Source organism: Pan paniscus, chromosome 16 (genome assembly GCF_029289425.2).
Source record: "Pan paniscus chromosome 16, NHGRI_mPanPan1-v2.0_pri, whole genome shotgun sequence".
Lineage (NCBI taxonomy): Eukaryota > Metazoa > Chordata > Mammalia > Primates > Hominidae > Pan > Pan paniscus.
Genome location: NC_073265.2, coordinates 41,897,557 through 41,918,989, shown reverse-complemented (window position 1 = coordinate 41,918,989; position 21,433 = coordinate 41,897,557). Strand labels below are relative to the sequence as shown.

Sequence of the window (21,433 nt, the reverse complement as noted above, 5' to 3'; positions counted from 1 at the left end):
ACATGGCCATCTTCCCTGTGTGTCTTCTACCTTCAAACCTCTCCTTCTTATCAGGACACTAGTCACTGGATTTGGAATCTACCCTAATAATCCACCTCATCTTAACTTCATTACTGTACATATCTAAGTTCACATTCACAGATGGGGGATGGGAGTAGGACTGCAAGACAATTTTTTTTTTTTTGAGGGGAGAACACATTTCAACCCACAATGGGTTCCTACTATTATGAGACAACATATAATATATACATTGCCCCAAAAGTATAATGAAAATGTGTCATTTACAAATGAAATTTGTGCTACCCACCAATTTCTCAACTCTAGCTTTATCCCACTAGGGAGAAAATGCCAGCCAGTATTAGACATGCAGACTACAGGCATGCACAAGAAAAGCATATTAGAGAATACATAGGTTAATATTTATTGAGCTCCTACTTTATATCCAGTTCTTTACTAAGTGCTGGGGATACAAGAAAGAAGAAGGTACCAATCCCTGCTCTGGTGGAGCTCATCCTGGTAGCCTGGACTGGTTCCATGACTTTGGTCATAGTAACAGCCTTGTATTCATAAAGTGAGCAAACCAGTTATCCTCATCACCTTAATAAGTAAAAGAACTTAGAGACAGTCATTACAGATTGATCATACACTACCCATTTCAACAAAATCTGTAAAAGTTGAGGGTATGAAGATGAGTTGCTGAAGATGAGTTAACTTTTTTTTGAAGTTAATTACTCATATATGGCTTTGAAACCCTAGGGGAAAGCAAAATGGAAAGCAAATCAGATGAAAAGAGGGTAAGGTTCCTGCCAGCTATCTTGATTCCCTTGCTTACCCTTACCCTTCACCAACTAGGAACTAGAAACATTTGTTCTGTTTATGTGCTCTGAGGTGTGAACAGAGCACCTTAGAGTGAATTGCCATTTCAAGTCATTATTTCCAAACACTCTGAACATGTGTTACATAATCATAGGATAAAAGAAAGCGATAACTATTGTCAGAGTCTAAACACCTCACTTTTATAGGTGAAACAAAGGTGTTAGAATGTGACTTGATTAGGGCCATGTAACTGTAATAGTACTATAAGCTCCTTGAAAGTAGTGACCCTATCTGGTTTTGGTGACCTTTACATTCTCAGAGACTTGTATGAGCCTAGCAGGTAGTATTCAGTAAATGCGTATTATGGAATGAAACAATTTGAATAATGAGTCAGAAATACACCTTTTAAATACTTTTTCTGCTGCCATAATGATTTCAAATTTTTGAACAGGTTTAAGATTCTAAATTTAAAAAAACTTCAGGTTAGTCTAACAAATGTTGACATCATCATTTACCCATGTGCTGTTAAAAATTATTTAAAAGAGAATAGTTTGTGCTACACACTAATAGTCTTGGCTTCTGCTCTCAACATTTCCTGGTCTTTTTACCTCTTTTGCATTAGATAGAGGAAGAAAGAAGCTAAACCAGATTTTGCTGCCTGTTCACCCAGTAAGCCTTTTACAATAGCTGTTATTTGGTCCCAGCTGTTGTGCTAAATTTAGGTTTTTGGCTTATCTGTAACTGTTCTGTCTCCCATTACCAAGGTTAATTGCAAAGTGATTGTAGAACAAGTAAAACTTCAGTTCATTTTTTAAAAACTACATAATACAGTATTCAATAATATCAAAGTCAAATCCACTGGGATTTAACATTTGTAGCATTTTATAGATTAAAGAACTGTTCCTATTTGTCAGTTTCATCTTCATGATGCCAGAACATTTCAGAGAAAATGAAATGTTACCCTCCTGAATGTTCTCTCTGCTCTGATTAGATACAATCGTGGAGTTAAGGTTAACAATTTCAGTTGTACATGTTATTTTACTGTACATATCTAAGCACTAGAAAATGTTACTTTTTAAATATTTCATGCCTTTTTCATAAGAACTTTATCTGAGGCCAACAAAATGGAACTGCCAATCTTGCAGTTTATAAAACTCTTCTGATGTGAAAATAATAGACTCATTGTAAAAAAAATTTTAAAACAGAAGGGCACAAATAAAAAAAATCCCCTTAGACTTGTCCTAATACTTTCCTGTGATCCTTTTATGCAAAATTATATCTAAAAAAAACTTTTTCTAATGAAACCAAAGAGCCTTGCAAATTTTTACTTGTCTCCATTTGGGCTCATGCCCCATATGTACTTCTTCTATAGACTGAGTAGCTAATAGCTGCAGCTTGTTAGGATTGGGTTTTTTTTTTAAGTACAGCAGATTCCTGTCATCTGTTTGTGTTTAAATGACGACAACATCACAACATGAAATGCCATCATGTCACATTGCTATAGCACAACAACAAAATTACAGCTCCCCAACAATAACATGCTGTCAAAGTGTCCTCCTGCCCATGAGTCAGTGTTTTAGAAGTTATGAAGATTATTTTTAGCACAGCGAGTGTCTTGGAAGCTTGGGTTCTGAATCCTACTAAAATCCTTAGTGATTTGGGAAAATCTAGGGTGGTGGTGGGCTTCCTGTTCTTAAATTCTCCCACTCCCTGACCCGCATAGCTGCCCACCCCCCTGTCCCGGTCACATTAAACCCGGGTTCCATTATGCGCTGCAATCCACTTGGGGCTCGATCACAACTCTGCGCCAGCATCCCGTGTGGAGGAGGAGGAGGAGGAGGAGGAGGAGGAGGAGGAGGAGACTATAATTATCCTCCACGTCTGGGGCAGGCCCTTCGATGACATCTCCCCAGTTACCCTGCGCTCTAATAGCGCAGCTCCGATTCCTGGTCTCAGAATCCAGGCGCGCCTCTGCCGGCTGGGAGCGCAACCGAAGTGCCTGGGACCTCTCGGGCTTCCGGGACTCTGCTGGTGTCTCCCAGCCGCCATCTCCAGCGCCCTCGCACCCGCGGGGCACCTGCACCGAAAACCCGGCCCCAAACTAGCGCCCCGGGGCGAGCGGCGGCATTGCCATAGTAACCGGGCGCCAGGGCCGCGGAGGCCGCCGGGGAGGAAGTGACGACCGGGGTGGGTTGGCTGTTGTTGGGACACGTGACCTAGGCAGTGTTTTGACAGGGCAAACAGCAGAGAAAGAACTGGCCGAGCGAGGGGGACGGGGAGCCGGGGCGCCAGAGCTAGAGACAGCGGGCGGGCAAGGAGCTGGCAGAGGCACTGGGCAAGAGGGCCGGCCGGGGCTACGGGCGGGGAAAGCCCGGGGGTCGCGGGGCTCGGGTGCCAGTCAGGCAGGGCGGAGGGGCTGAGCGCAGGGAGCGGAGCGAGGCGGTGGCTAAGGCGCGGGTGGATGGCCACAGGGGCGCCGGGGAGCCGCTTCGGGCTGGTCGTCTCGGGTCCCCACGGTCACCTGAGGCAGCCCCGGGGGCCGCTGCCCTCCATACTCCGCTCCCGCTGGCTCTGCGCCTCTCGGAGCCTGGGGTCTGAGGTGGGAGTGTGATGTGAGCTGCTGGGCGAGCGGTGGAGAGAAGTGCCAAGAGGAGGCGGGATTGGGACTGGAGAGGAGAGCGAGTTAGTCAGCAGAGGTCGGCCGAGGGAGCGGAGGAGCCGGCCAGCTCCATAGCGCCATGAAAACAACTCTCCAGCGGGGAGAGGGGCAGACGCGGCGCTCGGTGCGGCGGGGCTGAAGGAAATCCGGGGCCGCGGCGGGACGGAAGGGGTTGTGCAGAGCAGGGGGCGAGCACCGGCTGTAAACACCTCCCCCGGAGCCGGCCGCAGAGGACTGGTTGGGAGTTGGTAGGGTCGCCCCGGGACAGCCCGGAAGAGTTCGTTTGGGGCTGGGGGCTGGGCGGGAGGAGGTGACTCGGGTTTCTGTGTAAACTTGGCCGCGGTTGCCGCAGGAAGGCTAGCCAGAGGGTAATTACACAGGTGAGGCCCGGCGGGGCGGGCGGAGGGCTCGGGAGGCGCAGGGGACTGGAAGAGTTGGCTGCGCCCAGGCACCAGGTGGAAGAATTTCCATACCAGCCCTGCGGAGGTGCCTCTGTTCCCAGAGGCGTTTTTGTACGAAGGGGTTAGTTTGTGTTGCTCAAATCTTTTTCTTCTTCTTGCCTGTACCTCCAGGTTATAAATAGATCCTGTTTTGGTTCAGAGACTGTGTCAGAAGGACACATTGGCCTGGAGAGCACAGAGGCAGGGAAGGGGGTGCTTGATCCGGAGGAGATGGGGGAGGCGGTGCAGAGAGTTTTGCTTTTTTCAGACCAGCCGAGGGTGCTGTCACCGCAGTTGGTGCCAGGAAGAGGCCTAACTTAACAGTAGTTTACTTGCAAGGTCCGGGTATTAGAATAGGGCCAGATTAATTTTATTTTTGTCTCTTTCAGCATTTTGAAAGCGAAGCAGAAGCCGTAGAATCAGCGGCGAGCCTGTTGAAAGAACCCACAGGTGCATTTCACAGCACTCTGGGCGAAAATTGGATGTGAAAATGAAGCCAGACCGAGGTAAATGATTTGTTTAAGTAGGGCTTGTTCCCCCACCCCCTTCTTTTCTATGCCTCAATTTAGAAGTGTTAACCTAATTCTGCAGTAGGATCAACTATTTCTGTATCATATGTGATTATCTGTTTTTGTGACAGATTCCAGCTGGTGAGGTAGAGAAAGGCATATGGAAGAGAAGGTTAAACGTTTTTACAAAAGTGCTTCTGAAGCACTAGCTTCAAGAGAGATTCTAGTGTATCTCAAAATGAAAGTAAAGAATGGTATTTGTATCTGTTGCCACAATACAGGTATCATTTTAGAGTTGTACTTGCTCGTTTTTAGGTAGTCAATCTAACTTCAACTTTCAAGAAGTTCATAAGCTTTTTAAACTTGAATGTGAACTTGATAAAATGAAGAGAAAACTTAAGCTTGAGTTGACAACTGTTATTTTATTACTACTTTGATTAGTTGATTTTTGTGCTTTAAGCAAACTCCAAAAGTTTGCAGAGTACTCCAGTATTCAATATACCAGCATATGGACAGTTTGGGCCACTGAAATCCCTGGTGATAAGTAAATGTCACTTCTTTTCTAAACCTGTATTTTCAGGATTTATAAGAATAATATATACACTGCTTTTCAAGGACTTCAAGGTAATTCTTTATCAGTCTTCTGATTAATGGCAAGAACCAATTTTAGAAGATGTTAATATAGTAGTGGTTAGTAGTGAGAGCTTTTCAGTCAGATATGAGTTTGATTCCAAGGAACATTGTGAAGTGGGGATTATTTTATTTGGTAGGGGGCTGGACTAGATGACAGATTTCCTTCCAAATCCAAGTCTTTAGGATTGGAAATGTTAATTTATCCTACAAATTAGATGCTTATTTTAAAATTTATATATATTAAACTGGTTGTTTTTCCATATATTTTTTCAAAGTGATTAGACAGATTTTCTGGGTAAAATAGGTCTATTGAAATGCACCAGAAGGAATTGGAGAAAACCATACTTAATTTAGTGATTTAAATTAGTTTTAGTTGTTGGCTATTACATACAATCAGGCAGCAGCTATGTATGTATCAAGTATTAGTAAGTGTATTGCTCCTGAGCAGGTTCCTTGTGTAGAATGCCAAGTTTAGATTTTTAGATTACATCAATCACTTTGGAAAAATGGCACCAAGGTTAGTAATTGATTCTCAGAATAAACAAGCAAATAAAATCAAAGTCACTATTTATTTTGAATTGTTGTGAAAAGTTGTTTTACAGTCATAAGCAGTTTTAAAAATAGTATTTGCAGCCAAAACTAGTGTTAAACACAATAAAATGTTTAGTTACGTACTGATATAGATTTTTAGGGGAAACAAATTTATTCATCAAGATTTCCAAAGAAGTTTTCACCTTAAAAATTGTAGCTTTCTTTAGCATTCTCAGGTAAAGATGATGGGATTGTGAGTTTAGTATTGTGATTATATTCCATAATAATAACATAAACCTTTAGACCCATGGCTTTTTTTTTCTTTTACTAAAACCAGTGTAAGTAATCTTTTACTTAGCAAACTAGTACAGAAATATTGAAATAAGCTTTTCACAAACGTACTTACCCTTACTGTGCGCAATGTAGTGTTGTATTTTCTATTCTATTTCACGTTTTGAAAAATTGCTGTCACCACCCATTGAATTGATTTCTTCACCAATTAATGGGTCATGATGACCTGCAATTTGAAAGGCAGAGTTATGGACAACTCTTAACGAGAAAACAGTTACACTTCTTTTTTTTTTTTTTTAACTACATTGGTGTCCAAAGAACTATCCTATATAAATGAATTTTCTGGATAATTGAAACTTTTTAAACGTCAAAATATTTTTAGTTGTAATCATGATAATGTGGAGACATTTAAAAAATGTTCACGCTTCTGGTTTGAGATTTTTTTTGTCTCTAGTTTAAACCATCTCAGCCTATCTTTTTTTATTCTGATTTTTATGTTCCCTGGCTGTCAACAGTTTTTGTTGTTGATAGATTTATCCTTGTCACCTTTTAATTTTCCTGCTTTTAGTCTCTGAGCTACATAATTAGATTAACCGTACTTAACACTAAGTTTTCTCTTTTTTTTTTTTTTTTTTGAGACGGAGTCTCGCTCTGTCGCCCAGGCTGGAGTGCAGTGGCGCAATCTCCGCTCACTGCAAGCTCCGCCTCCGGGGTTCACGCCATTCTCCTGCCTCAGCCTTCGGTAGCTGGGATTACAGGCGCCCGCCTCCACGCCCGGCTAATTTTTTGTATTTTTAGTAGAGACAGGGTTTCACCGTGTTAGCCAGGATAGTCTCGATCTCCTGAGCTCGTGATCCGCCCGCCTAGGCCTCCCAGTGTGCTGGGATTACAGGCGTGAGCCACCGCGCCCGGCCTAACACTAAGTTTTCTATAAGATGAACATAAATAGGAGAACTTCTCAGATGCTCATTCAGAGTGTGAGTAAAGTGTGGATTTTAATGTAGAGACTCAGATTATAGTTTTGTGAAAGACAGCTGTGCTTCAAAGAGTTAAAGTTTCTAAATAAATACAATAGCCTCTTATCGTACATGATTGGGTGTGGTAGTTGGTTGGCTAACTGTAAAAGTTTAAGGTGGGGGTCAGGAAAAATGCCTTAATTCTTTTTCTATTGGCTGTTTTTATGGAAGGTATGGGGAGCATTGGTCAATTCTGCTCCCTACAACCTCCATAAAAACAAACTGATAGCCAATAGAAAAAAATTATCTGAAGGTCAGGAGTTTCTACTGTACTTTCAAATAAGATGTTATGGTATAGCATGATAGATTTCACAATAGTCGACAGTATTTTACTGTACGTCAAGGTAAAAAAAATTAATTTTAAGCAATAATATAACATTACTTGGGTAACACTGCCAAAGATGAGTCTTAGATGTTGTCATTAGCAGACCTGTGTTTTTATACTTGTTCCATTACTTGCTTGCTCTCTAATCTTCATCACATAATCTCTCAGAGTCTCAGTTTCCTTATCTGTAAAATGGGAATAATTCCAGCTTCTCACAGTTGGAATGAAATATGACCGTGCTTGGCACATAGCAGATATTAAATAAATAATATCATTTACTATGTTAAATAAACATTACAAATGCTTATATATTGGTTATATAAGCTTATATATAAGCATTACAAATGCTTATATATTGGTCAATTACAAGATATACTCAACAAAGATAAATAATCAAATGTTTAATAACCTAATGCTATTTTGTTCTGTTTTGCATTGATACTGTTCAACCTGCTAAGGCTCGAGCAGATTAATAATTTTTTAATATATAGTTATCTGAGAAAATATAAAAGCTACAGAAGGATACTTGCAGTATATGTATAATGTATTTATATTGTCATTTGCTATTACAATTATGGCTTCTATATGTAGAGGATGACATGGGTGGACTAAGCTTTCTGGAATAATTAGATTTTTAAGTGATGTTAACAGCTGACTAGAGCTGGGCAGCTGGAAAATTTAATGTTATTCCACCTTTGACTCAAGGATGTACAAGTTTGGACCTGGTTCTAGACCTGTGTGTATATTGAATACCTGGTGTTTCAAGAGAAGTCTAAGGTGTGGTCCACGGCCTGTTGCGGTGGCTCATGCCTGTGATCCCAGCACTTTGCGAGGCCGAGGAGGGTTGATTGCTTAGAGCTTAGAAGTTCGAGACCACCCTGGGCAACATAACAAGACCCTGTCTCTATTTAAAAATAAATAAAATGTGGTCTTAGTGTAGAGGTAATTAAAAACATATTAGGTTATGTTCTAAATGTATTTCTAATTTTGTATTTTTAATATCTGAGCTTAATCAAAACTGCTATGAAAGATTAAGACCTATAAAATAAATCATCAATAAATTAGTAATTTAAATCTACTGTTTTAATTCATATTTAAAAACATTGTAGGCTATTGATCTTTAAGTTAAAACTAGTAGTGCAAAGTCTGTTCCACAAACAAAACACCACACTATTTTGTGGTTTTTGTTTTTGAGGTTAAAATAGAGAAGTGCTTAGTTTTTTCCTCCATTTGGCTATATTACAAATTTAGACATTAGCCTTAGAATTTCAGTGGCTTATGAACTTAACTATAGCATAATGCAACCCTGTTAACCTCAAACAATTCACTCCTGGGCAGGTGAAATAGGAAAGAAGTGTTAAGGACTAGAAAAATGTAGCAAAGCAATTAGGTGCATTGCTTGCTAAGAATAGTTCATTGTTAGTTGATGTAAATCAAACAAAAGAAATGGCAGATGTTGGAGAAGAAATACTGACTAGATTAAATAAAGCGGCCTTTTGCTAAATTCCCAGGTAGAGGTGGTCATGACAGTATGAGTAGCAACAGCTAATACTTGTTCATACTATGTGCCAGGCACTGTCTTAAGTACTTCACATATATAACTCATTTAATCCTCACAGATACTCAAGGAAATAGATGCTATTGTCATCTCTGTTTTATGGATAAACGAAACTGAGTCATAGAGAAGTTTGGTAACTTACCCAAGGTTACACAGCTAATAAAAGGGCAAGCTCAAATGTGAAGTGAACTTGAGCATATGCTCTTAAGCTCCCTGACTGGTAGCAGTAAGTAATGTTAAAATACCATAAGATTTTGGGACCAAAGTGGTTTAAAAATACTTGAGGAAAACTCCAAACAGGTATTTGGTAAGTATTGTGATCTTGGAAAGCTGCTTGTCCTCTCTGCCTCAGCTTTATCTTTACAATAGGGAAAGTAATAGTACCTCAGCTCATGGTTATTTTGAGGATTAAATAAATTAATGTATGTATTATGCTTAAAACAGTGGCTGGCACTTAGCATTCAAATGTAAACTGCTATTATTTTTGGACATTTTCTAAAGAAGAAACCAGTCAGTTAGTGAAAGCTGAGGAAGACAAAAGGGGGCTAATTCAGCTGCACGTTTTGTATATTCAGTGTGATCACAAGTTAAAAGCTGGCTACTGTTGTTCTTTCATCCATTTATGTTGATGAGTCTTGGCATCAGTAGCTGTCAAATAATCAATGGCTTGATACAACTTCTGAGATTCAGATACTAAAGGGGTTGACGTAGAGATACCCCATCTATGTTTTTGCCTGTCATCCAGTAAGAAGGAAATGATTCAGTGGACTAAACCCTGTCATTTCTTGGAAGAATGAGAAAAAAAAGATAATTGGAAGGCAGAACTGAAAGGCAAATGTGTATATAAGGAGAGTGACTTAAAAATTGATTTTCTCTTCAAGAACTGAAGAAACCCATGGGGTCTGAGCCTTCTGCATTGTGAACAAATATAGAAAAAAATTAGTTGTTAAAGAATATTTATATTCTTTTGCCTTTCTCGCCTTTGGATCTAATTATGAAAATGTTTTCACCCTTTTTGAGGCTGGGGATTTTAAAAACTGGAAATATTAAACTCAGACTAACAGTACTGGTTTTTTTTTTGGATAATGAAAAGGCAAAATTGTAGTACTTGGAAACAGTACTTCTTAGTAGGTAAACCAAAGTCAATTTGTTAATAGTTAATTCTATCTTTGCTCAAATAGGTGAAAAATCAGAAGAGTTCCTCATGTTAGACTTTTTCTTTTTCTTTTTCATGGGATGGGGTCTTACTGTGTCACTCAGACTGGAGTACAGTGGTGCAATCATAATTCACTGTAGCCTCCAACTCCTGGGATCAAGAGATCATCCTGCTTAAGCCTCCAGAGTAGCTGGGACTACAGGTGCACGCCACTATGCCTGGCTAATGGTCTTTTTTTTTTTTTTTTTGAGAAATGGGGTCTCACTATGTTGCCCAGACTGTTCTCATTCTCCTGGGCTCAAGCAGTCCTCCTGGCTCGGCCTCTCAAAGTGCTGGGATTACAGGTGTCAGGAATTGCACCTGGCCCAGACTCTTATTAAAGTAAAACAGGATGGAATAGGTAAAAAATGCCAGCAGATAATCAAAATATTAGACTAAGAGCCCATGTGTAATACCACAATTCCTAGCAATAATTTGAGTTGAGCTTTCTCATATTTTCCTTTCCACGTAAAAGATACTCATCTCTTCCCCTTGTTTACCATATCCAGCCCCACTAGCTGCCTTTTAGGTTTTTGATTACCACTTAGGATCTGGTATGCGAAATTCCTTCTGCCTAAAAAGCCTTTCTCCCCAGTCATCACATTGGTGTCTCCTTGTTGTTCTTTTGTTATAGAACTTAACCGTCATTTTTTCAGAGAGGTTTTCTCTCACTACCCTATCCAAAGTGCTCAGTGAATGTTAATTGCTGTCATTTATTAAATGAGATGTCCCTTGTTATTCTGTGTCTGAGCAGCCTGTATTTCCTTCATAGCATTGACCACATTTTGTAATTTCTTTTGTTTATTGTCTGTCTCTACAGCTAGATTTTAAGTTTTGTGAGTCCGGAAACCTTGTCTCTTATTCACACCTGTATTCCCATCATTTAGTAGGCAGTCTTGTACATGGTAGGTGCATAGGTGTTTAATACATATTTGTTAAATGAAAGAATGACTTGTATGTCTCAGTATTTGTGGAGCAGATAGGAATAGGAGCAGCTGGGTAGCAATATTTGATTGTTTTACTGATACCAGCTGAAATTCTGCCAATTTAGGGATTGGTTTGAATTAATGACTGTTAGGCTGTTATCACAATTTTATACTTAATTTTTTGAAAATACAGTTAAGGATACTATCCATAACTTAAATAAAGGTTATATTTCTTAATTAATCATATCTTATTGAATTAAAACACTATAAAATATCTTAAAAGTAGGCAAAAGCCATTTAGTGACAATGGTTTCCAGTTTATATACGTCTGACTAACAAATGATTCATACACAGACATTTGCTAGAAGCTCTCTGATGTCCACCCACTGTGCTGAATTTGCTCCTATTGCTGTTCCTGAGAGAGAGGGAGAATGTCTGTATGTTCAAATTGGTAAACCTCAGGTTTATGAATATAAGAAAGTACAAGTCGGATAGACTAATGGAAAAAAACTCAAAGGATTTAGAGTTTAGATTGGGGACCCATTCTGGGATTAAGTCCCAAACCTGTTTACTTATCTGTAAGATGTAGCTGGCTAAGGGTGTTGCTTCTGAGCTTCAACTAAGATAATGTGTCAAAGAACATAGTAAGCCATGAGATGCTATATAAATGTGGACTAATTTACTCTGTGGGCAGGATTATTTGTATAGATGTGCAAAGGGCCAGGTCTTCCCAAATACAGCCAGCTGCATCTTATTTGGTGCTATTCACACAGTATGAGGATTTTATTACTTTTAGTTTCCTCTTGCTATCCTGACAGAAATTATACCAACTAGAGATTCACTTGGATTAATAAATGTATACTTAGTTATACATTTTTCGAGGACTGTTGAAATGATGGTCATATTTTAGTTTAAATGGTTTCCTTTTAGCAGCGTACTATAATGCAAGAAAAGTTAAGACACTAAACTTTTAGGATCAAATTTGGATTGAAATTCTAACTTCGGAACTTACCAGCCAAATTACCTTGAAAAAATTACATAGCCTTTCTGAACAACGGTTTTGTTTTTTGCTCTAATACCGTCAACCTTAAGGCTTGTGGGAAAGGTAAACTGAGAACATATGGTTTGGCACTTAACATATGCCTAGCACTGGGTAGGGATTGCTAAATGGTTTCCTCTGCTAACAAGAATACACAGCTTGGAACAGCTGCACTGAGGAAATGAGTGTTTCAGAACTCCGTTTTGAAAACTGGTTGGAACAAGCATGAAAGATCAATGGACACTTATTATGTCACTGTCAACCTTGTCTTCTGAAATATACAATAACATAGAAAAAAATCAAAACCAGCATTGAACTACCCAATCTTTAATGCAAATGCAATGGGGAGGGAAAGTAGGCAATTTGGAACACAGCCCACTATTTCTGGGTGATAGTAGACCCTAATGAACAGTTTAGAGCAGCATCAGGGCAGAGAGTGAGGCAGAGGTGGGAACTAGAAAGAGGCTGATGGAAAATAGAGTGGTGAGATGTTGCCCAAAACTGCTTTTTTTCTTTGTTTCAGAGTATTACCTAGGATTGATTCAGTGCTTGGAGCATGGCCCTTCTGCTTCCATGACCCAGAATTTAGATTTGTTCCACGATGCTGCAAGATGGCCATTATAGGTTAAGAAACCTTTGGTAGACTCTTCTGGGAATCTAATCATAACTCATATTGCTTGTCAGTAATATTTAAGCCTAAATAATGGTCAAACTTAAACATATCCCCTTTGGGAACATGGCCAGTCTGTATTTGGGAATAAACAATATTTAAAGTTTTCATATTTTGGTTTCCCACTTAACCAAATGTATATTCCTGAATGGAATTAATTTAGCGTCAGTATCTGAAATTAGGCTATTTGTAAAACTTTATCCTAACATCTAGAAAGTGCATTTACATTTTTCATCAAATTAGCAATTTTCTTTTGTGAAGAGAGATCATGGTTTGTGAGAGAGATCATTGGCCATTTCTACTTAAATTTATAACAGTAAGAGAATGTATAATTTTAGCCCTTGATATTGGCAAACTTCGTTTTGTTTGTTTTGGTCTTAAAATAACTTTAAAGGTCTATATCATATTTGGTGTGTTTGACAGAAGGATGCTGATATACAAAAAATTATTCATTTTATGAAAGAACTAACCATAGGATTTCTCTAAGTTACCCTACTTTGCTTGCTCTACAATTATTATAATTAAAAATTTCAGGCCAGGCGCAGTGGCTCACGCCTGTAATCCCAGCACTTTGGAAGGCTGAGGTGGGCGAATCACAAGATCAGGAGATTGAGACCATCCTGGCTAACAATGGTGAAACCCCATCTCTACTAAAAAAATACAAAAAAATTAGCTGGGTGTGGTGGCAGGCGCCTGTAATCCCAGCTACTCTAGGACTGAGGCAGGACAGTGAGGCAGGAGAATGGCGTGAACCCGGGAGGCGGAGCTTGCAGTGAGCCGAGATTGCACCACTGCACTCAAGCCTGGGTGACAGACTGAGTCTCCGTCTCAAAAAAAAAAAAAAATTTTCAAACCCACAGAAAAGTTGAAATACTACAATTAACATCCATTTACCTTTTCATAGATTAATTGTGACCATTTTACAACTTTTGTTTTATCTCCATATAAGTAGGTGGGATGGGTGGGTGGGCTAGATAGACATGGAGTTTTGTTGTCTGTTTTTTTCTATTTTTAATGCAAAGCCTTTTTGTTTATTTCAAACTGGTACTTTTTTCAGTTGAAACATTGCAATTGTATATATTTATGAAGTCCAGTATGATGTTCCAATACATATATATGTTGTGTAATAATTAAATCAGGGTATTTAGCATATCTTTCACCTCATGCACTTATCATTTCCTTGTGGGTGGGAACATTCAAAAGCCTCTTCTAGCTATTTTATAATATATAATACTTTAGGGTTATCCTTAGTCATCCTACTATGCAGTAGAACACCAGAATTTATTCCTCCTATCTAACTGTAATTTTGTATCTGTTGATCAACCTCTTCCTATTCTCTCCTTCCCCTTACCCAGTTTCTGGAAACCACTGTTCTACTCGCTACGTCTATGATAACAGCTTTTTTTTAAGATTCCACATAAGTGAGATCATGCAGTATGTGTCTTTCTGTGTCTGGCTGATTTTACTGAACACGATGTCCTCCAGGTTCATTTATGTTGTTGCAAATGACAGTATTTTATTCCTTTTGTGGCTCTATAGTATTCCATTATGTGTGTGCGCACGTGTGTGTACCACATTTTCTGTATGGACACAGATTGATTCCATATCTTGGCTATTGTGAATAATACTGCAATAAATATGGGAGTACAGATATCTCTTCAACATGCTGATTTCATTTCCTTTGGATATATATGCCCAGTAGCGGAACTGCTGGATGATATGGTAGTTCTGTCTCTGATATTTTGAGGAATGTCTATACTGTTTTCCGTAATGGCTGTAATAACTTACAGTCTCAACCATGTGTAACTGTTCCCTTTTCTCCACATCCTTGCCAACACTTGTTTTCTTTTGTCTTTCTTTTGTCTCCAGCCATTCTAACCGGAGTAAGGTTTTATCTCATTGTGGTTTTGATTTGCATTTCTCTGGTTATTAGTAATGTTGAACATGTTTTCATATACCTGTTGGCCACTTGTGTAAGTTGCAGATGTCTTGACACTTCAGCCCCAGATACAACATGTATCCAGCAGTATGCTACAGCTGGCAGGTACTGGCTTGCAAAAGCCGATTGTGTATATTTCATTTCAACTCTTCACCTAGTTGGTTACTTGAAATCAGCCATGGTAATGGTATTTATACCATGGAAATTGGCAGTGCTACAAACCAAGGCCTTTTTTCCTCTCTGAGCCAGCCGTTAAACATTTACGGCCATACCACTGCATGTGTCTTCTAAAAATAAAAGTATTCTTCTGTATACCTGCAATACAGTTACTACATTCAATCTAATACTTACATAGTACTAATATCTAATATACAGTTTATACTCATATTTTCCTAGTTGTTCCAATAACATCTTTAGTCACATTGCCTTTTAAAGTTGTACATTGCTTCCTTTTACAGAAATGGAGTTAGACCCTGATGTTAGACAACATTTACAAAAGTTTTGGAGTATGCCATAAGAATATGATAAAAAATTAGATCATGTAAGTAGAACAGCTAATTAATATTTTAGTAGATTTTTCCTCTAGCTTTTAAGTATTTAGACAAAATGGATTAAAGAGAAAAGTGAATATTGTTGAAATCCCAGATTTTATTCCATTGATAACACATTAAACAATTATATTTTTAAACCTAAAGTCTCAGGCTGACTGACCTCATTTCCTGGTGATTTCCAAGGTTCCCTGCAGTCTAGCCATATTAGTCCTGTTATTCTTCAGTCACTACAAGCACATTTGACACTTTGGGGCCTTTATATTTGATATCTTCACTCAGAATATAAGTCTCCTGGCTCTTTTTTTTTTTTTAACTTGGCTTTCTGCCATCAAAGAAGCCTTCTCGGACCATCCTTCAAAGAGTACAGCTAATTTATTCCCCCTTTACTCTGCGTTACTCTCTTCATAGTCCTTACATTGTTTAATCTGGTATTCTGTGTTTATTTCTTTTCCCCTCTCCGCAACAGGAATATAAGCTTCATGAGGGCAGGGAAGGGATTTAGTGGCACTTGTTCACTGCTGCATTTCCCCATACACAGACAGGTACCTGGCATTTAGTGGCTCTTCAATAAATGTTTAGTGTTGAATGAACACTTGGCATGCATTTTAATATCTTTGTGGTGTAGCATAAAACTTATTACTTGACAACGTTATGCATTCTCTTTTCTGAGATTTGTTAGTTTAGTAACCCTAAGATCTAAGTCTCCAGTGTCAAGTTTTTTGCTTCTAAATGGAAATGTTTATGCCCACTTCACAAGGTTATTGGGGGATCAAATGAGATGTTATACATGAACTCCCTGTATACAAGATAGAGTGCTATGTAAATATAAGTAGTTGTTCATTCTCTAAGCATTTATGTTTACTTATCGGGTATTGTGCGAGGTTCTGGAAACATACAGATGAATAAGTCAGCAGGGTACTGTGTGTGAGTCTGGGGGGCAACTAGAAAAATTCTTGACTCCTTTGGAAATGTCTCTTGCTAATGTAGTGTTTGTAGTTTGAGGAATCATGGCCTCAGATATATTGGTTCCCTAAACTAAGACATTAACATCCTTCAAAGTCTTATGAAATAGTAGGGAATTTTTCTTCTATCCTCTTAAAAATTACACTAGTAATATGAGTCTGTCAAAGAAGTACAAAATTTAGATAAGCTAAAAGAAAAGGAGAAAATACCCAATAGTAATGCTCCTATTCTGTGATTAGACAGTTCATGTTTTGGGTGTCGGGGGCGGGTGTGTGTTTTTCCTTCTAGTCTGTAAATGTACATACATATTAATAGTATATTTTTTAATTAAACCATATATTCTGTTTAGGAAACTTTTTTTACCTAATGTAATTTGTATATTTTCATGTCATTAAATATTCTTCCCTTATGGTATATTTAATGGTCGTATAGCTAACTTTTGCATGCCTGTGTCATTTGGCCAATTTATACTTCTTATGTTTTAATTTTTAACTGTGGTAAAATGTGGATAACATAAAATTTATCTTCCTAACCATTTTCATGTGTACAAGCTTTTTGTTGGATACTTAAGCTTCAAGTTTTGGCTAGTATAAACAGCACTGTAATGAACATTCCTTTAACTTAAATCCTGGTGTATTTCCTTATCTTTTCCAGACGAAGTTCTAAAAGTAGAATTACTTGATCAAAGTATATACAAACATTTTTTGATTATTGTAAAAATCACATTTTTTGATTATGGTAAAAAAAAAGTGCCAATTTTTGGTCACCAATAGTATATGAGAAGAAAAATTGTATTTCCCCTACCTGACACTCTTGTTAGCTTTAATGTATGAGCAAAACTCACACAAATGATTCCAAATTTGATTTCGCATTCTTATAGATATTCTTGAAAGAAAATGACTAATTACTATCTGATTTGTACCTTGTTTTCCTTCACGTACAAATAGTAGACATCTTTTCATTCTCCAACATTATATGCCCAAGCTAAGTTCTAACTAAAATCTTCAGTCTCCCCTCACCCCCGTTAATTTCAACTTTTATTTTAGATTCAGGGGGTACACATGCAGATTCATTACATCAGTGTATTTTGTGATGCTTGGGTTTTGGGATACAGATGATCCCATCACCCAGGTGGTGAGCATAGTACCCATAGGTATTTTTTCAGTCTGTACCTGCCTCCCTCCATTCCCCTCGTAGTCCCCAGTGTCTATTGTTCCCACTTTTATGTCCATGTATACTCAGTGTTTACTCCCATTTACAAGTGAGAACGTGCAATATTTGGTTTTCTGTACAATAGTTTTTTTCTTTTGGACAATTTCTAGCTGGTATTCCTTCCCCTGCACCCCCCCCCCCCCGCCCCGCAAACACCCAGAGATAGGGTTTCCTCTGTTGCCCAAGCTGGAGTGCAGTGGCATGATCATAGGTCACTACACCCTTGAACTCCTGGGCTCAAGTAATCCCTCCACCTCAGCCTCCCAAGCAACTAAAACTATAGGCGCACACCACCCTGCCCAGGTAACTTTTAAATTTTTTGTAGAGACTGGTCTTGCTATGTTGCCGAGGTCTGGAACTCCTGTCCTTGAGCAGTCCTCCTGCCTCAGCTTCCCCAAGTGCTGAGATTACAGGCGTAAGCCACCATGCGCACACTCTAGATGGTATTCTTGATTTGACTTTCAGGAATTGTTGTGTGGCAGTTAGGGCAGTGGAAAGAACATGAGTTTGGAGCTGGACAACTCATTGTTCAGACATCAACATTATTACTAGCTGGGTGAGTTTAGTAAAGTTAAACTCTCTATGTCTTAATTGCCCGGAAATCTGTAAGAATGGGAATAGCAATTCTTTTCTCAAGGTTTCTGCGAGGATTGAAAGAAATAGTACATGTTAGCATCCAGCTCAATGCCTGGGCACAAAGTGGGCACCAGCTTTCTATGAAAACAAGTTGTCACGCTGAGGATACAGGGCCAGTATTCCCTAAATCTACTTTTTCCAACTAGGATTCTAGAACTGTAACTATAATAAAGTTTACTAACAGTAGTACTTAGATCTAGAAAATCTATGGGGTATAATGTCTAAAGTCTTTAGTGCTGTGTAAAGAGCAAATGAGAATTTGATGTCATGACAGTTGTGCTCAACTGCAGATGCTGTCAGTCCATGGTTTCCTACTTTAGTAAGGACTGAGCACAAGGCAGAGTGGCCTTCTGTGAAGTTAAACTCTGGCATTGATTTCCTTTGTTGATTCAACAGTGTTTCAGCTTACTCTAATTTTGGATAAAAAGAAACTTATGCCTGCTCTGGATGGATAGAATTCAAATTTGCTCTGCAATGAATTTGAATTTTTGTGGCATTCATTTTATGTAGATACGTATATCTATTTCAACTATAATATTTCCCAACTTTTTTGATACCTCACTAAGGAAAGTTTTGATTACCGAGGTGGGAAGATTGCTTGAGCCCAGGAGTTCAAGACGAGCCTGGGTGACATAGGGAGACCCCATCTCTACAAAAAAACTTAAAAAAAAAATTAGCTGGGCTTGTTGAGGCATGCCTATAGTCCCAGCTCTTGGGATGCTGAGATGGGAGGATCACTTGAGCTGAGGATTTAAGGCTGTAGTGAGCTATGATAAAGCCATTGCACTCTAGCCTGGGGAACAGAGTGTAACCTTGTCTCAAAAAAACAGTTTTGATTAAATAGTTAAAGTAATGTAATATGTGTCATCTTAACAATATGTACAACTCTTAGTTTATCTTGCAACAATTAGGTAATCTGAAAAAAGTGATGGTTTTGTGCACATGATCATTGGGCTAAATTTTTTTCTTTTCATTCAGTAGTATTTATTGATGAGCTATTCTGTGGTATGACCTCTGAGATATGTATTGTATTCTCTGCCCTATAGAAAATATAATCCAAGAAAGAAGGTAAGTATAATGCAGGACATTTGAGAACTGAATGAATGGTAAAAGTAATGTTTACTATCAAAGGTCATAGGGAATGATTAATTCCACTGGAGAAGTTAATTTAGGGCTGGGACTGTCTTAGCAGAGACAGCAGCTGAGTTGATCCTTCAAAAACTGTTATGATTTGGATAGATGAAAATTTAGAGATTGGGTCAGGGAAGGGAATGGAAGGAAGGACATTCTGATCAGAGGGAATGAGTTAAGGTGTGAAGATAGGATTCCGTTGTTTAACGGACGGCAGATAGGCTAATGTGAATGGGAAGGGTTGCTTTGGAATAGGGAGAGATTAGAGTTTTAAATGTTAAGCTATAAGGAGTTTGAGCCTCATTCATTTGCTAGTATCAGACAGTCTTAAAATCAGTTTTTAGCTCTCAAAATTACATTATCGCCCGCTGTTATAAAAATTACCTAACATGCATCTACCGTTAGCTAATTCTTTTTCTTCCCCATTTATTTTTCCCTTTGCCACCATTCTTTGTTTATAATATATGAAGGATTTGTGTTTTATTTTACAAAAATTCTTGGGAATATTAACATGGTACACAATACTAATAATTCTATGTCTTTTTTTTTTTTTTTTTTGAGACGGAGTCTTGCTCTGTCGCTCAGGCTGGAGTGCAGTGGCTCGATCTCAGCTCACTGCAAGCTCCGCCTCCCAGGTTCACGCCATTCTCCTGCCTCAGCCTCCCAAGCAGCTGGGACTACAGGCACCCGCCACCGTGCCCTGCTAATTTTTTGTATTTTTAGTAGAGACGGGGTTTCACCGTGTTAGCCAGGATGGTCTCGATCCCTGACCTTGTGATCCGCCCTCCTCGGCCTCCCAAAGTGCTGGGATTACAGGCTTGAGCCACCAAGCCTGGCCCTATGTCTGTTGTTTTATAATACTCTTTTTGTCAGAGTAGTAAGCTGCACTATTTATTTTGAAATAGCTGTGTGTTAAAACAAATGGAAGAAAAATACAGAGTAAAACTGGAGATTCCATTTTTCATTCCAGATAATTGCTGGCAGAAGTTTGAATTCTATGGGATTAGAGGCTTTCATACCCTTCAGTTTCATGTAAGGTCTGAGAATGCTGGGAGTCCCCATGATACTAATAAGCTTTCCTAGCTGTGTTAAGAGTAGAGATGTATCTTCTTCTCTCTCCAACCAGATAAACACTTTTACACTAAAGCTTTAAAAAAAAAATGGTGGTCATAAGAGTGAGGTTTGTTCAGTATATTGTGGTAGAGCACTAAGAAGCAATCTCAGTTTCCTAGTCTTGGTTTGCCACTATCTGTGTGAATAATCACCAACCTCTTTGACTACCAGTTGCCTCATCTGATAAGAGATTAGATTCGATAATTTTGGAGGTTCCTTCTAGGTCTAAGATTTGATCATTCATTATTCTTTTGTGTGTGTGTGTTTTTTTTTTTTTTTTTTTGGCCTGGCTTGTAAGATTTCTGCTGGCATAACTCCTTTCGTAAATATTGTTTATCTGAGCATGTGTGTCCTCCTTAAGTTGGCATACTAACTATTCAGAAATTGAGGTAAAGAACATACCTATGCCTTTGAGTAATTATTGTGTTGATTGAATGCTGGTTCTGCAGGCAGACTTCTGTGGTCCAGGAGGTTGTAGTCTAACCCTGGCCTGTACCTTTTGTTGTAGCTTATGGTGCAGAATTGAGGTATTTACCAGGGTACTCTAAGTTGCTAACAACAGCAAAACAACAACATTCAGGTTACATAGTGGTACATATTAAATCCACTTTAAAAAGCTGAGGATGTGAAAATAATTTTGTTATTCTGAAATTACAAAATCACTCTGTTCCTAGAAACCACAGTTGGAAAGATCTTTAGAGTGTGTGAGTTTCTTTCATTTTTACAGTTGAGAAAACGTAAGACCCAGAGAAAAGCAACCTGTTCAACTAAAAAAGTAAAACTCAAATTCCCTGCTAGTTGCTGGAATATTTTCTGTATTTTGTATTACTTCATGCCTCTAGCAGAGCACAATTGCCTCTAGGTTCTGGCACCAGAAATGAAATAATGATCATCTGGCTTTTATCAGGAAACTGGAAAGAAACAGTCTAGGTGATTATATTTTGACATTGTTCTCAAAGTAATACATACATACTCTTAGAAGTAAGTCGAATGGTAATAAGTAGACTCAAAGTAAATAAGACATTTCATCCTTGAAACTAGGAAGCTGAGAAAGAGATGGATATAAACAAATAAGAAATTAGAGATAATTGTCAAATTAAAAAATCAGGAAATGGTATAAACTAATTATTTAGAAATATAGAGGACAATATTTTTTCTTTAGTTTCAATGTGTAAAAAATGAGGCTAGTGATAATACCTACTTAAAGGGCTACTGTAATGAGGAAATGAGATAATCCATATAAGGTGCTTAGAAAATAGTATTTAGGCCAGGCACGGTGG

General features: G+C 38.6%; 1 protein-coding gene across 8 annotated transcripts in view; it reads left to right on the top strand.

Annotated features, from left to right (window-relative positions):
• Positions 1 to 131: 131 nt before the first annotated feature.
• Positions 132 to 21,433, top strand: part of ATOSA (atos homolog A) — a 100,661-nt gene continuing 79,359 nt past the window's right edge. For 2 of the 8 annotated variants that reach the window (XM_034938777.4, XM_063596652.1), the window contains exons 1-2: positions 3,326 to 3,723; positions 4,305 to 4,421. In XM_034938777.4, the coding sequence (XP_034794668.1) occupies positions 4,406 to 4,421 (16 nt within the window). In that variant the 5' untranslated portion in view covers positions 3,326 to 3,723; positions 4,305 to 4,405. Of the gene's footprint in view, positions 3,004 to 3,247; positions 3,998 to 4,304; positions 4,422 to 15,010; positions 15,089 to 21,433 lie in introns of those variants that run through there. The other 6 variants (XM_034938779.4, XM_034938778.4, XM_063596649.1 and 3 more) reach the window with 6 other exon arrangements.